Source organism: Heterodontus francisci, chromosome 4 (genome assembly GCF_036365525.1).
Source record: "Heterodontus francisci isolate sHetFra1 chromosome 4, sHetFra1.hap1, whole genome shotgun sequence".
NCBI lineage: Eukaryota > Metazoa > Chordata > Chondrichthyes > Heterodontiformes > Heterodontidae > Heterodontus > Heterodontus francisci.
The window spans coordinates 164,568,296-164,580,996 of NC_090374.1; the positions used below are offsets into that span (position 1 = coordinate 164,568,296).

Genomic DNA, 12,701 nt, shown 5'->3' on the forward strand with positions numbered 1-12,701 from the left:
TCTCGTAGATTTGTCAAGCATGATTTCCCTTTCGTAAATCTATGCTGACTCTGTCTCATTCTACCATTGTTCTCCAATTCCTCTGCTATAAAATCTTTGATAACGGACTCCAGAATTTTCCCCACTACCGATGTCAGGCTGACTGATCTATAATTCCCTGTTTTCTCTGCACCTCACTTTTTAAATAGTGGGGTTACATTAACTACCCTCCAATCTGTAGGAACTGTTCCAGAGTCTATAGAATCTTGGAAGATGACCACCAATGCATCCACTATTTCTAGGGCTACTTCCTTAAGTACCATGGGATGCATCAGGCCCTGGGGATTTATCGGCCTTCAATCCCATCAATTTCCTCAACACCATTTCTCTACCAATACTGATTTCCTTCAGTTCTTCTCTCTCACTAAACCCTGTGTTCCCCAACACGTTTGGTATGATATTCTGTGTCCTCCTTTGTGAAGACAGAACCGAAGTAGTAGTTGGTCAGCCATTTCTTTGTTCCCCATAATAAATTCCTGTTTCTGACTGCAAGGGACCTTTTTAATCTTTTTCTCTTCATGTACCTATAGAAATTTTTACAGTCAGTTTTTATGTTCCCCGCAAGCTTGCTCTCGTACTCTATTTTCCCCTTCTTAATCAATCCCTTGGTCCTCCTTTGCTGAATTCTAAACTGCTCCCAATCCTCAGGTCTGTTGTTTTTTCTGGCAAATTTATATGCCTCTTCCTTGGATCTAATGCTATCTCTATGTCCCTTGTAAGCCATGGTTTGGCTACCTTTCCCGTTTTACTTTTGCGCCAGACAGGAATAAACAATTGTTGTAGTTCATCCATGTGCTCTTTGAATGTTTGCCATTGCCTTTCCACTGTCATCCCTTTAAGTAACGTTTCCCAATCCATCATAGCCAACTTGCGCCTCATACCTTCGTAGTCTCCTTTACTAATTCAGGACCCTAGTCTCAGAATCAACTATGTCACTCTCCATCTTGATGAAGAATTCTATCATATTATGGTCGCTCATCCCCAAGGGGTCTCGCGCAACTAGACTGTCAATTATTCCTCTCTCATTACACAATACCCAGTCTGGGATGGCCTGTTCTCTAGTGGTTCCTCAACGTATTGGTCCAGAAAACCATCCCGTATACACTCCAAGAATTCCTCCTCTACAGTATTGTGGCTAATTTGATTTGCCCAATCTATGTGCAGATTAAAGTCACCCATAATTACAGATGTTCCTTTATCGCATGTGTCTCTAATTTCCTGTTTAATGCCATTCTCAACATCACCACTACAGTTTGGAGGTCTATATACAACCCCCACTAACGTTTTTTGCCTCTTAGCGTTTCTCAGCTCTACCCAGAGTCCATATCATCAGAGCTAATATCTTTCCTCACTATTGCGTTAATTTCCTCTTTAACCAGCAATGCAACTCCACCGCCTTTTGCATTTTGTCTGTCCTTCACATTCTCAGACAGTGCATTCCAGACCTTAGCCCTTCGCTGCATGAAAAGTTTTTCCTCATGTCGCTTATGCTTTTCTTGCCAATTACTTTAAATCTGTGCCCTCTCATTCTTGATCCTTTCACAAATGGGAACAGTTTCTCTCCTCTGTCCAGACTCCTCATGCTTTTGAATATCTGTCAAATCACCTCTCAGCCTCCTCTTCTCCAAGGAAAATAGTCCTAACTTTTCCAATCTATCTTCATAACTGAAATTCCTCATCCCTGGAACCATTCTCGTGAATCTTTTCTGTACTCTCTCCAGTGCCCTCGGGTCTTTCCTGAAGTGCAGCGTCCAGAACTGGATGCAATACTCCAACTGAGGCTGAATTAGTGTCTTATATAAGTTCAACATAACTTGATTGCTGTTGTACTCTATGCCCCTATTAATAAAGCGCAAGATACTGTATGCTTTATTAACCACGCTCTCAACCTGTCCTGCCAACTTCAATGACTTATGCACATATATACCCAGGTCTCTCTACTCCTGCACCCACTTTAGAAGTGTACCGTTTATTCTATATTGTCTCTCCATGTTCTTCTTACCAAAATCAATCACTTCACATTTCTCTGCATTGAACTTCATCTGCCACCTGTCTGCCCCTTCCACCAACTAGCTTATGTCCTTTTGAAATTCTGCACTATCCTCCTCACAGTTCACAATGCTTCCAAGTTCCGTATCTTCTGCAAACTTTGAAATTGTGCCCTGTACACCAAGGTCGAGGTCATTAATATATATCAGGAAAAGCAAGGGTCCCAACACTGATCCCAGGGAACATCTCTACAAATCTTCCTCCAGCCCGAAAAACATCCAATAACCACGACTCTTTATTTCCTGTCACTCAGCCAATTCCATATCCATGTTGTTACTGTCCATTTTATTCCATGAGCTATAACTTTGCTCACAGGTCTGTTGTATGGCACTAAATCAAAACGCCTTTTGAAAATCCATGTGCACCACATCAACTGGATTGCCCTCATCAACTTCTCGGTTATCTCCTCAAAAAACTCCAGCAAGTTAGTTAAACATGATTTTCCCTTCAGAAATCCATGCTGGCTTTCCTTAATTAACCTGCATTTGTCCATGTGGCTATTAATTTTGTCCTAAATACTCTTGGTCTCCGTGTCAGAAGGTTGTGGCTTCAAGTTGAACTCCAGCGACTTGAGTACTTAGGTGTAGTACTGAGAGAGAGCTGCCTTTCATGTGAGATGTTAAACCAAGGCCTATTCTGTCCTTTCAGATGGATGTAAAAGATCCCGTGACACTACTCAAAGAGGAGCAAGTGTGTTCTCTTCGGTGTCCTGGCCAATAGTTATCCCTTAATTAGAATCACTGAAACGGATCATCTGATCATTATCACATTGTTGTGGGATCTTGCTGTACATAAACTGGCTGTCACGTTTCCTACATTAGAACTATACTTCAAAAGTATTTACTGGCTGCAAAGTGCTTTGAGATATCCCAAGGTTGTGAAAGGCGCTACATAAATGCAAGATCTTTTTGTGTTTCTAAATGCTGACGTCCAGTGGTGCTGCTGCTTTGCAGCAACGACCCAGATTTAGAAACTCCATGAAAAGTAGCCAAATTGGCAGCCTCTGTAAGCTTGGAGAAGGGGCAGTAAGTCTAATCAGGGAGCCATGGATTCAGTGATTTCGATAATATTTATTTTATTTTTTATTTATTTAGAGATACAGCACTGAAACAGGCCCTTCGGCCCACCGAGTCTGTGCCGACCAACAACCACCCATTTATACTAACCCTACAGTAATCCCATATTGCCTATCACCTCCCTACACTAGGGGCAATTTACAACAGCCAATTTACCTATCACCTGCAAGTCTTTTGGATGTGGGAGGAAACCGGAGCACCCGGCGAAAACCTACGCAGACACAGGGAGAACTTGCAAACTCCGCACAGGCAGTACCCAGAATCGAACCTGGGTCCCTGGAGCTGTGAGGCTGCGGTGCTAACCACTGCACCGCCCATATCAAAAGAAAGAAAACAGCCAAGATGAAACTCAGTATCAAGTACTGCACACTGAAAATAAAAATGGGTGACATGGTTCTTATGAAGTCCTGAAATAGCAAAATCTTAAAATGAAAAAAAATCTATCTTTGGTGACAGACTGAGCATTTATCATGTCTGGTTAATGTGGAGCAACAGTAAACAAAACAGAAAGAATGCTGAATTAGATTACTAAATTAGTAGAACACAAGTTGTGGGACTTAATGGTAAAACTGTGCAGTGTTCCAGTCAGAACCAATGTTGTAAAATGTGCTCATTTCTGATCTGGAGGCATACAAGAGACATTCAAGCTCTGGTGGGGACAAGGTGCACAAGGCTAATCCTGCCGTCAAAAGCCTGAATTACAAGAAAAGACTTCAGAACCTTGGACTCTTCATCCTTGAAAATGGGTAACTGAGAGGAGGCCACATAAAGATACAGAAGATGATGAACTATACAAATCTGGAGCACCAGTGTTTGAAATTGGCGAAAGGCAAGTTTAGTACAGATGTCAAAAAGCAGTTCTTTACCTGAAGAGCTGTCAACACATGGAATGGACTCTCAGATATGATAACGATGGTAATATTTTGGAGTAATTTAACTGACAGTTGAATTCAGTGAAGGGGAGACTGCAGCTTTTCGAGGTGGGTGAGGCAAGATAGGTTAGAATGCCTCTCGTCTGTTTACGTTGTGATTGAGTGCCCTTCGTCACATTTGGGATAAGAAACTGGGATGACGATAAGAGAAGAAATCATGCAGAGGGGAGATCACACTTGTAAAAACATCCCTCTTGTTTGAGGGTGCAATGACCTGCTTGTTTTTACATGTTTACACTTTATACTTGAATGCATGTGATGAATGTTGCTGCTTAATTTGTTTGCTTTCTTTTAAATTCACATATACACCATCTGATTCTTGCCCAAACAAGGCTATGCACTCTTGTATTAAGCCTCACTTTGAGGAAACGAAGATGAGCTTTGCAGGTCTCACAGCTTTCTGGAAAGAAATAAAACTTTAATTTTTTTCATTCATTCATGAGTTGTGGGCATCGCAGGCAAGTCAGCATTTAATGGCCATCCCTATACAACTGAATGGTTTGCTAGGCCATTTCAGAGGACAGTTAAAGTCAACCACATTGCTGTGGGACTGGAGTCATACATAGGCCAGACCGGGTAAGGACAGCAGATTTCCTACCCTAAATGACATTAGTGAACTAGATTTTTTTTTTCAACAATCCAGTAAGTTTCATGGTCACTGTTACTAATTTCCCAGCTGCCTTGGTGGAATATGAACACACATCTCCAGATTATCAGTCCAGGCCTCTGGATTACTAGTCCAGTAATATAACCAATACGCTACTATGGCCACAACTGTGCAACATATTTTGTATTTGTCCGATTCCATTAGGCCATGAAAACAAAAGGTTCTGAATTGTATTGAACATTCAAATACAGTTTGGGTTTGGTTTCATTTAAAGAACTTGCCTTTATATGGAACTTTTCTTGACCACAGAATTTCCCAAAGCGCTTCACTGCCAATTTAATCCTTTTGCAGTGTAGTCACTACTGGTGTAGGGAAATCAGGTAGCCAAATTGCACCCAGCAAGATCCCACAAACTGCAATGAGATAACTGACCAGATCATCTACTTTAGTGATGTTGGTTGAGGGATAGACGTTGGTCAGGTCACCTTCCCTGCTTTTCTTCAGGTGGTACTACAGGATCTTTTATACCCTCTTGAGTGGGCAGCATTCCCTCAGTACTGCACTACAATGTCAGCCCACCTTATATACTCAGGTTTCTGGAATGGGGCATGAACCTACAAATGTTTGACTCAGAGGCAAATGTTCTACCCCTGAGCCAAGTCTGGCACTTAAACTGATGTGCAAATGGTTCCAATATCTGAAACTTTTACGGTATTTCCAAAATTCTTTAAAAAAAAAATTTAAATTAAGAATTGCGTATGCTCCTTCCTGCAGAGAGTTAAAAACATAAAAATTGTAGCGTTTTGAGTTGTATTCTTTATAATATAAACAAACTCCAGCAATCATAGATAGAAAAATCTTGGCAATTTAAGGTGCCAAATATTAGAAGCTACTCAAGAGAAACTGAGCTGAAATTACTCAATTTATAAGAGCTGAGGTGGACCATCCCCTGCAAAAAAAAAGACACACTGGAGCAGAAATATTATCCATTATCACAGCTTTAACACAGACATGGCAAACAGAAGTTAAATGCTTCTCCAACTCAGTCAACAGCCTGACTAATTTATCCAGCTTTCAGAGAATCCTTCGTCATTTTGGTCTAATGAGCAAACAAACTGAACTGACACAAATTGTACCACATTTTCACAAAAGCATGCATGCAAAAAAAAAAACTCAAAACTAAAAACTTCATGGTGAAAAGTCCCATCTGGTCTTCATTTTCTAATAAAAATCAATTTACAGCACCACTGCACATTACTAATGTGGATTCAAGACACAACAGATACTTTAATTTCACCTCATTTTTATCTGTGAAAAACTGTATCCCACATTTTAATGCCTTTTTAACGCTGATGAATGTTTATGACACATTAACATTTTTAAAAACAGCTGAAGAAGAACTGAATGCATTCAGATCTCCACAAAATGAAGTGCTTATGGCGCAGCTCATTAAGTTTCTACAGACTGCAGCAAACCGTGACAAATATTTAAAGGGAGTATGCAACTGGACTAAGCAACTGGCTCACAATTATAATTCTCTATTAAGCATTATGGAATCAATTTGTTCAATATTAAAAAATTGACCTGTGCATTTATATATTAAAATAAGGTTTTAGAACTGTGCAAGAGACTGAAATGTACTGAAATAAAAACAGAAAATGCTGGAAATACTCAGCAGGTCTGAAAGCTACAATGAAGCTAAACGTAAACAAGAAACAGCATCTCATCTTTCAATTAGGCACTTTACAACCTTCCAGACTCAACATTGAATTCAATAATTTCAGATTATAACCACTGTTCAGCAGCTGTTGGTAATGATTCTGCCATCCCCATTTACACCTCCTCTAGATCCATTTTTTTAAAAAAAATTAAACTTTTACCATCTCACTTTGCCTGCACCATCATCCCTTTTGTCATTTACTCTCTCCTGCTTTCTACCCTAGCACAGACCTTCCCTTTTGTTCTACCCAAACCCCTATCCACCCCACCCTCCCTTGCCTCTATACCTGCTCAAAATCAATGGAGAGGGAAACAGAGTTAACTTTCCAGGCTGATGACCTGCTGAGTATGTCCAGCATTTTCTGTCCTTATTTCAGATTTCCAGCATCTGTAGTATTTTGCTTTTGTAGAATTGTACTGATATCATTTTGAAAAATGGAGAGGTAACTCCTGATTAGATTAGATTAGAGATACAGCACTGAAACAGGCCCTTCGGCCCACCGAGTCTGTGCCGAACATCAACCACCCATTTATACTAATCCTACACTAATCCCATATTCCTACCAAACATCCCCACCTGTCCCTATATTGCCCTACCACCTACCTATACTAGTGACAATTTATAATGGCCAATTTACCTATCAACCTGCAAGTCTTTTGGCTTGTGGGAGGAAACCGGAGCACCCGGAGAAAACCCACGCAGACACAGGGAGAACTTGCAAACTCCACACAGGCAGTACCCGGAATCGAACCCGGGTCCCTGGAGCTGTGAGGCTGCGGTGCTAACCACTGCGCCACTGTGCCGCCCTGATGTAGCAATGTCAGTAACATTCATCCTCCACCCTCCAATTAGAGTATGGGGAAGTGTGCTAGAGCAATATACCACCAAACTGCTCCTTGCTCAGACTATATTTCTCCTTCAATGTTTTCCCTTCTGCTTTTTTCCCCCCCAACAGGCCACGGTCCATGTTGTGCGATTCTACCAAAGTTGAACACAGTTGCAAAGAAGGCAATGCAAATTGAGAAGTGGTGCTGAATGACAATGTAGATTCAGTATAAGTGCAAATTGCAGAAATAATCAACTTAACTATGGAGACTTACTTTCTGAGAGAGCAGGTTTATCCATGGAGAGCTGCAATTACTCAGATCTGGACCCAATAGATCCCAGAATCCTTCAGGTGACATGCATGTATAGGTGGCTACACCTGTAGATATTGAAAAAAAAATGTCAAGTGTACAATTGTAATCATCAGCTCACTTCCTTCACCAAATTTTCAGGTGCTTCCTTTGTCATAGACTACTCTACCTCATTGAAGAGGAGCAAGACAGGCAGCAGGACAGTTGGTTTCTATCAATACTGCTCTATAACCATCTACCAGAGAAAATGCAAGTGATTTAGGTTATGCTTCCCTTCTGTCTTTCCCGCTCAGTCCCCAAGAGTGTGTGATTTTTTTTTTTACACACAGAAGTTACCTCCAGAGTACAAACAAGCTTCACTGGAGCAGACTCCATCTGTTGGGTTACTATGATTACAAACCTTAGAAAGTTCGATATCCAAGAGCAATGCAACATTTATATTGGTTCTAACTACAGTTCTTGAAACCAATGGTATGAAAATCTGCTGCGTTCTAGAACAGACTGCCGACTGGAAAAGTTGAAAATAATTCCCCCCACCTGATCTAATTTGCTGATGAGTATCAGCAATTTATAGATGCACTAATGCATGTCATAGTATATTTCTTAATATTTGGTCTTCAATATAGTTGCTTTAAAACTTTACAAGCTCAAAGGAAAGAGTAGGGAAGTGGGATGACATTGTATAGCTCTGATGAGGGATCGATACTGGGAAAGGCACAGTAGGCTGAATGGTCTCCTCCTATACTAGTATTCAATAAAATATTACTGAGGTTGGAATCAGACTTTTAAAAAACGCTACATTAAAGTAGCCTATTGGAAACCTCAGCATTTGAGTGTAGAATGTTGTGGAATTCTTCAAACCCTGGGCCAAAGATATTCAAAGTGCCTGTATCACTCTTTCTTATTTATTTATAGCACAAAAAAAGGTCATTCAGCCAGTTGAGTCCATGCTGGCTGTCTGCGGAACAATCCAGTCAGGTCCACTCCCCTGCTCGATCCCTGTAGCTCTACAAGCTTGTTTCCTCCAAGTGCCCATCGAATTTCCTCTAGAAATGATTGATCATCTCTGCTTCCACCACCCTCATGGGCAGCGAGTTCCAGGTCATTATCATTCGCTGCATAAAAAAGTCCTTCTTCACATTCCCCCTGCAGCTCTAGCCCAAATCCTTCAATCTGTGTACCCTAATCCTTCTACCATTAGTTAATGGGAATAGTTTTTACTTGTCTAACATATCTAAGCCTGTTATAATCTTGTACACCTCCATCAAATCTCCACTCAGTGTCCTTTGCTCCATGGAGAACCACCCCAACTTTTTCAACTTAACCTTGTAACTAAATTCCCTTATCGCTGGAACCACTCTGGTAAATCTCCTCTGCACCCTCTCCTAGTGTGATGACTAGAACTGCACATAATATTCTAGTTGGGGCCTAACCAGAGCTTTATAAATGTTCAGCATAACTTCCCCGCTTTTCTACTCATTGCTTCTATTTATGAAGCCCAAGAGCCCATACGCTTTGCTAACCACTCTCTCAATATTTCCTGCCACTTTCAAAGATCGATGCACATGCACCCCCATGTCCCTCTGTTCCTGAACGTTCTTTAGAACTTTATTACTTTTAAAACCCTACTGCATTATTTACAATCAAGCAAATTAAAGTTACACCTTACTAAGCCAATCATTCAAAAGTAAATCATAGATTAAAAGTTTCAACTATGAAAAAACCACTGATCAACTTAAAATTTCAGAAGCAAACGTTACATAAGGTGGCTTCTTACCTATTGTTCCCAGAGGACATGGCCTTTTAGCCATCTCGCCTGGTTGGGTTCTTGGCCAAGATATGTCACGATTTTCTGTGGCTTCACAGCACTCTGCTCCCTCAACAGGGAGCTGTGATGCTATTGGTGCCTTTGCAGTGGTCCCAGGAATTAATGGAGAATTCTCCGGTGCTGTGGTTGTTGTGGTCTTGACTCTCCTCCCTGAAGCCCGTGTCGTTGTGGCTGTGGTAGTGGTCACTGGAACACTGGGGCTTTTTGTAGCTTTCATGACAAAGGATGAAGATGTTGATTCTGAAACAAGGATCCAAGATTACAGTTATCCAGCTGAGAACCATTATGGTGCTAACTTCCAGAACTATTGGGTTTATGGTGACTATATAAGACAAATTCTATTTTATTATATGGTGGACTGACAATCATATCAGGAGTATGGGGATCCAGTCTGCAATTCCATCCATTTATAGTTAGGCCCACTTGTTTACAGCCAAGGAATAAATTGAATCAATTTCACTGAGATTATGAAAACAACTTGGTTTTTATATAGCATCTTTAACATAGTAAAACAACCAAGGCACTTTACAGGAGTGTCAGCAAACAAAATTGGACACCGAGCCACATAAGGAGATATTCGAGCAGATGACCAAATGTTTGGTCAAAGAGGAAGGTTTTAGGGAGTGTCTTAAAAAAGGAAAAGAGAGGTAGAGAGGCGGAAAGGTTTAGGGAAGGAATTCCAGAACTTAGGGCCTAGGCAGCTGAAGGCACGGCTGCCAATGGTGGAGCAATTAAAATCAGGGATGCTCAAGAGGCCAGAACTGGAGATCCGCAGATATCTTGGAGGGTTATGCGGCTGGAGGAGATTACAAAGATTGGAAGGGGCAAGGCTACGGATGAATATGAAAATGAAGATGAGATTTTTTTAAATTGAGGCACTGCTTAACTGGAACCAATGTGGACAGGACTTGGTGCAAGTTAGGACACAAGCAGCAGAGTTTTAGATGACCTCAAATTTACTGAGGATAGAACATGTGAGGTAGGCCAGGAGTACATTGCAAGAGTCAAGTCTATAGGAAACAAAGGCATGGATAAGGGTTTCGGCAGCAGATGAGTTGAGGCGGGGCAGAATCGGGTGCTGTTATGGAGTTGGAAATAGGCTGTTTTAGTGGTCGCACGGATGCGTGGTCGTAAGCTCACCTCAAGGTCAAATATGACAACATCAAAGTTGCAAACAGTCTGGTTCAGTCTCAGACAGTTGACAGGAGAAGGGATGGAGTCAGTAGGCAGGGAATGGAGTTTGTGGCAGTGAAAGACAATCACTTTGGTCTTCCCATTATTTAGTGGGAGAAACTTTCTTCTCATTCAGTACTAAATGTCAGACACCAGAGGCAAGGAGCAAAAAGAGAAGCACAACTGGGCAGATGAGAAAGAAACAAACTGAGTGCAGTTCCACCCAGCTGGCTGACAGTGGAGAGGCATTGGAAGAGAATGGAGAGGATGGTGGAGGTCCTGATACTGATATTTCTGAGATTGCATTCTATGATTTTGTCCATTTCTCCAACAAAACAGCAAAAAAGTATCAAAATTGAACTGTTCTTCAATACAGCATGACAATATCAGCTCAGCAAATAACCTTTTTCACTTAATAACTGAGGATTATAAGTGTGCCTCTCAACAGGCAACAGACAGCTCATTATCCCCCCCAAAAAATTTCCTCTCACCTCCCTTGAAGGCAGGGACTCTTGTCCGAGATATAACTCCACAAGTGCTGATACTCCTGTGGTATCTTCCTAAAGAGTCATTCTTTATCTGTGAGCCAAGACTGTGAGCATTCATCAGCTATTTCAAATATGGAGGCTTTACAGCTTCTCCCCATAATACTTTTAAATAATCAGGACACAAAATTTATTCAAAGTACTTTTGTCTCCTATCCTTCCCTCCCCTGCCACCCATTCCCATAACATGCCAATCTTTCTAGATCAGTTCCTATCCAGTGCCCCTGTGTTTTACTTCATACTGTCACCAGCCTTTTTGCACTACACATCACCTATGAGCTGCCCATTGACCCCACCAATGACAATCTTCGGTTAACCACCAAGAGCTGTACAAAGGCACTCCCACATCTACTATTCATCCAATATTCCTTTGACGCATTCAGCATGGCACTGTACACTGACCCACAGCCTGTCACATGGTGGCATTACATGTCTGAATTCAAATATACAGAACCACCATGTCAGCTGATGCCCCCAAGTATACTTCCCAACTCTCCTCAATATTTCAAGTCAAAAAGTCTATTTCAGAACACCATTTTGCATTATTAGCCTATTTAAAAATTATTCCAGTGTATATTTGGCAAACTTCAATGAAACTTTGCAATAAACACTCAGCCCATTACAATTAGATCGTAATAGACACAGTTAAGTATTGATGAATGTAGTGGATCAAGAATGATGAATTTGTTGTTTATTACTGATTGTATCACGATGGTCATCATTTGCCAATTTTATTCTTGTTACAGCTTCACCCATTTCACTTTCAATGAAAAACAGTCATTGAATTGGGGCTGAGATATACAGAACAGAACAGAAAGAATCCACATTTCGTTACTGGTGTGTTTAAGTTTCAGTTGAGGCAATGGGGGAGTATTAAAATTAGCCTTCATATTCCTGTGTGTGTGTGTGTTTGTTTCTCTAAGAGGAAGAATGCCATTTAACCGAAGTACCAGAGAAGTGTGGGCACCTGTGCTAGTGTACCTCAGAACAAAGCTTTGCTTTCAGGAGACCCAGGGGTAGCTTTGGGGAAAGGGATCAGTAGTACAGATTCATACACACAAGCGGACACTCAACAATGCATTCCTATAACACATTACCCATTCTTTGGCCTGTTTTCCCTCCAGAAAATGGCTAAATTGACTTGATCAGAAAGGAAGAATTCAATTCAATTATCAATAATGTTATAATAATCTTGCAATCATCACTGAATGAAAGAAAACTATTTATGGAGGCAATCAAAAGGATTTTGAGTAATGTGAAAATCTGCATCTTCAGGTTTGCAGTATTTCATATAGAATGGAAGGGAATTGTAGAAAGTCATGCTGTGCTCCTAAGTGATGCAAAGCACATCAAGAGAGAAAGAGGGGAAGAAAATAGAGCAAGCTTTACAGAGAAACCCCGATTATCTGCACACTTATAACCGACTATCCTGATTACCAGCCAGGATTTGTACATAGTAAAGCCTTGCTAGATAACATTGCACAGTTCCTTATGTTATTTACATTTTAGATCCATTATTATACGGATTAAACATGATGTTGTTTCTCGTTACATATATTGCAGCCATTCAATACCTTGGGTATTACTGCACCATAC

General features: G+C 40.9%; 1 protein-coding gene across 8 annotated transcripts in view; it reads right to left on the reverse strand.

Moving 5' to 3' along the window:
* The window catches only part of adgrl3.1 (adhesion G protein-coupled receptor L3.1), a 713,955-nt gene that overhangs the window by 131,990 nt on the left and 569,264 nt on the right, over nt 1-12,701 (reverse strand). For all 8 annotated transcript variants that reach the window (XM_068030477.1, XM_068030472.1, XM_068030479.1 and 5 more), the window contains 2 exons: nt 9,337-9,627; nt 7,524-7,627 (listed from right to left, as the gene is read on the reverse strand). In XM_068030477.1, the coding sequence (XP_067886578.1) occupies nt 7,524-7,627; nt 9,337-9,627 (395 nt within the window). The remainder of the gene's footprint in view (nt 1-7,523; nt 7,628-9,336; nt 9,628-12,701) is intronic.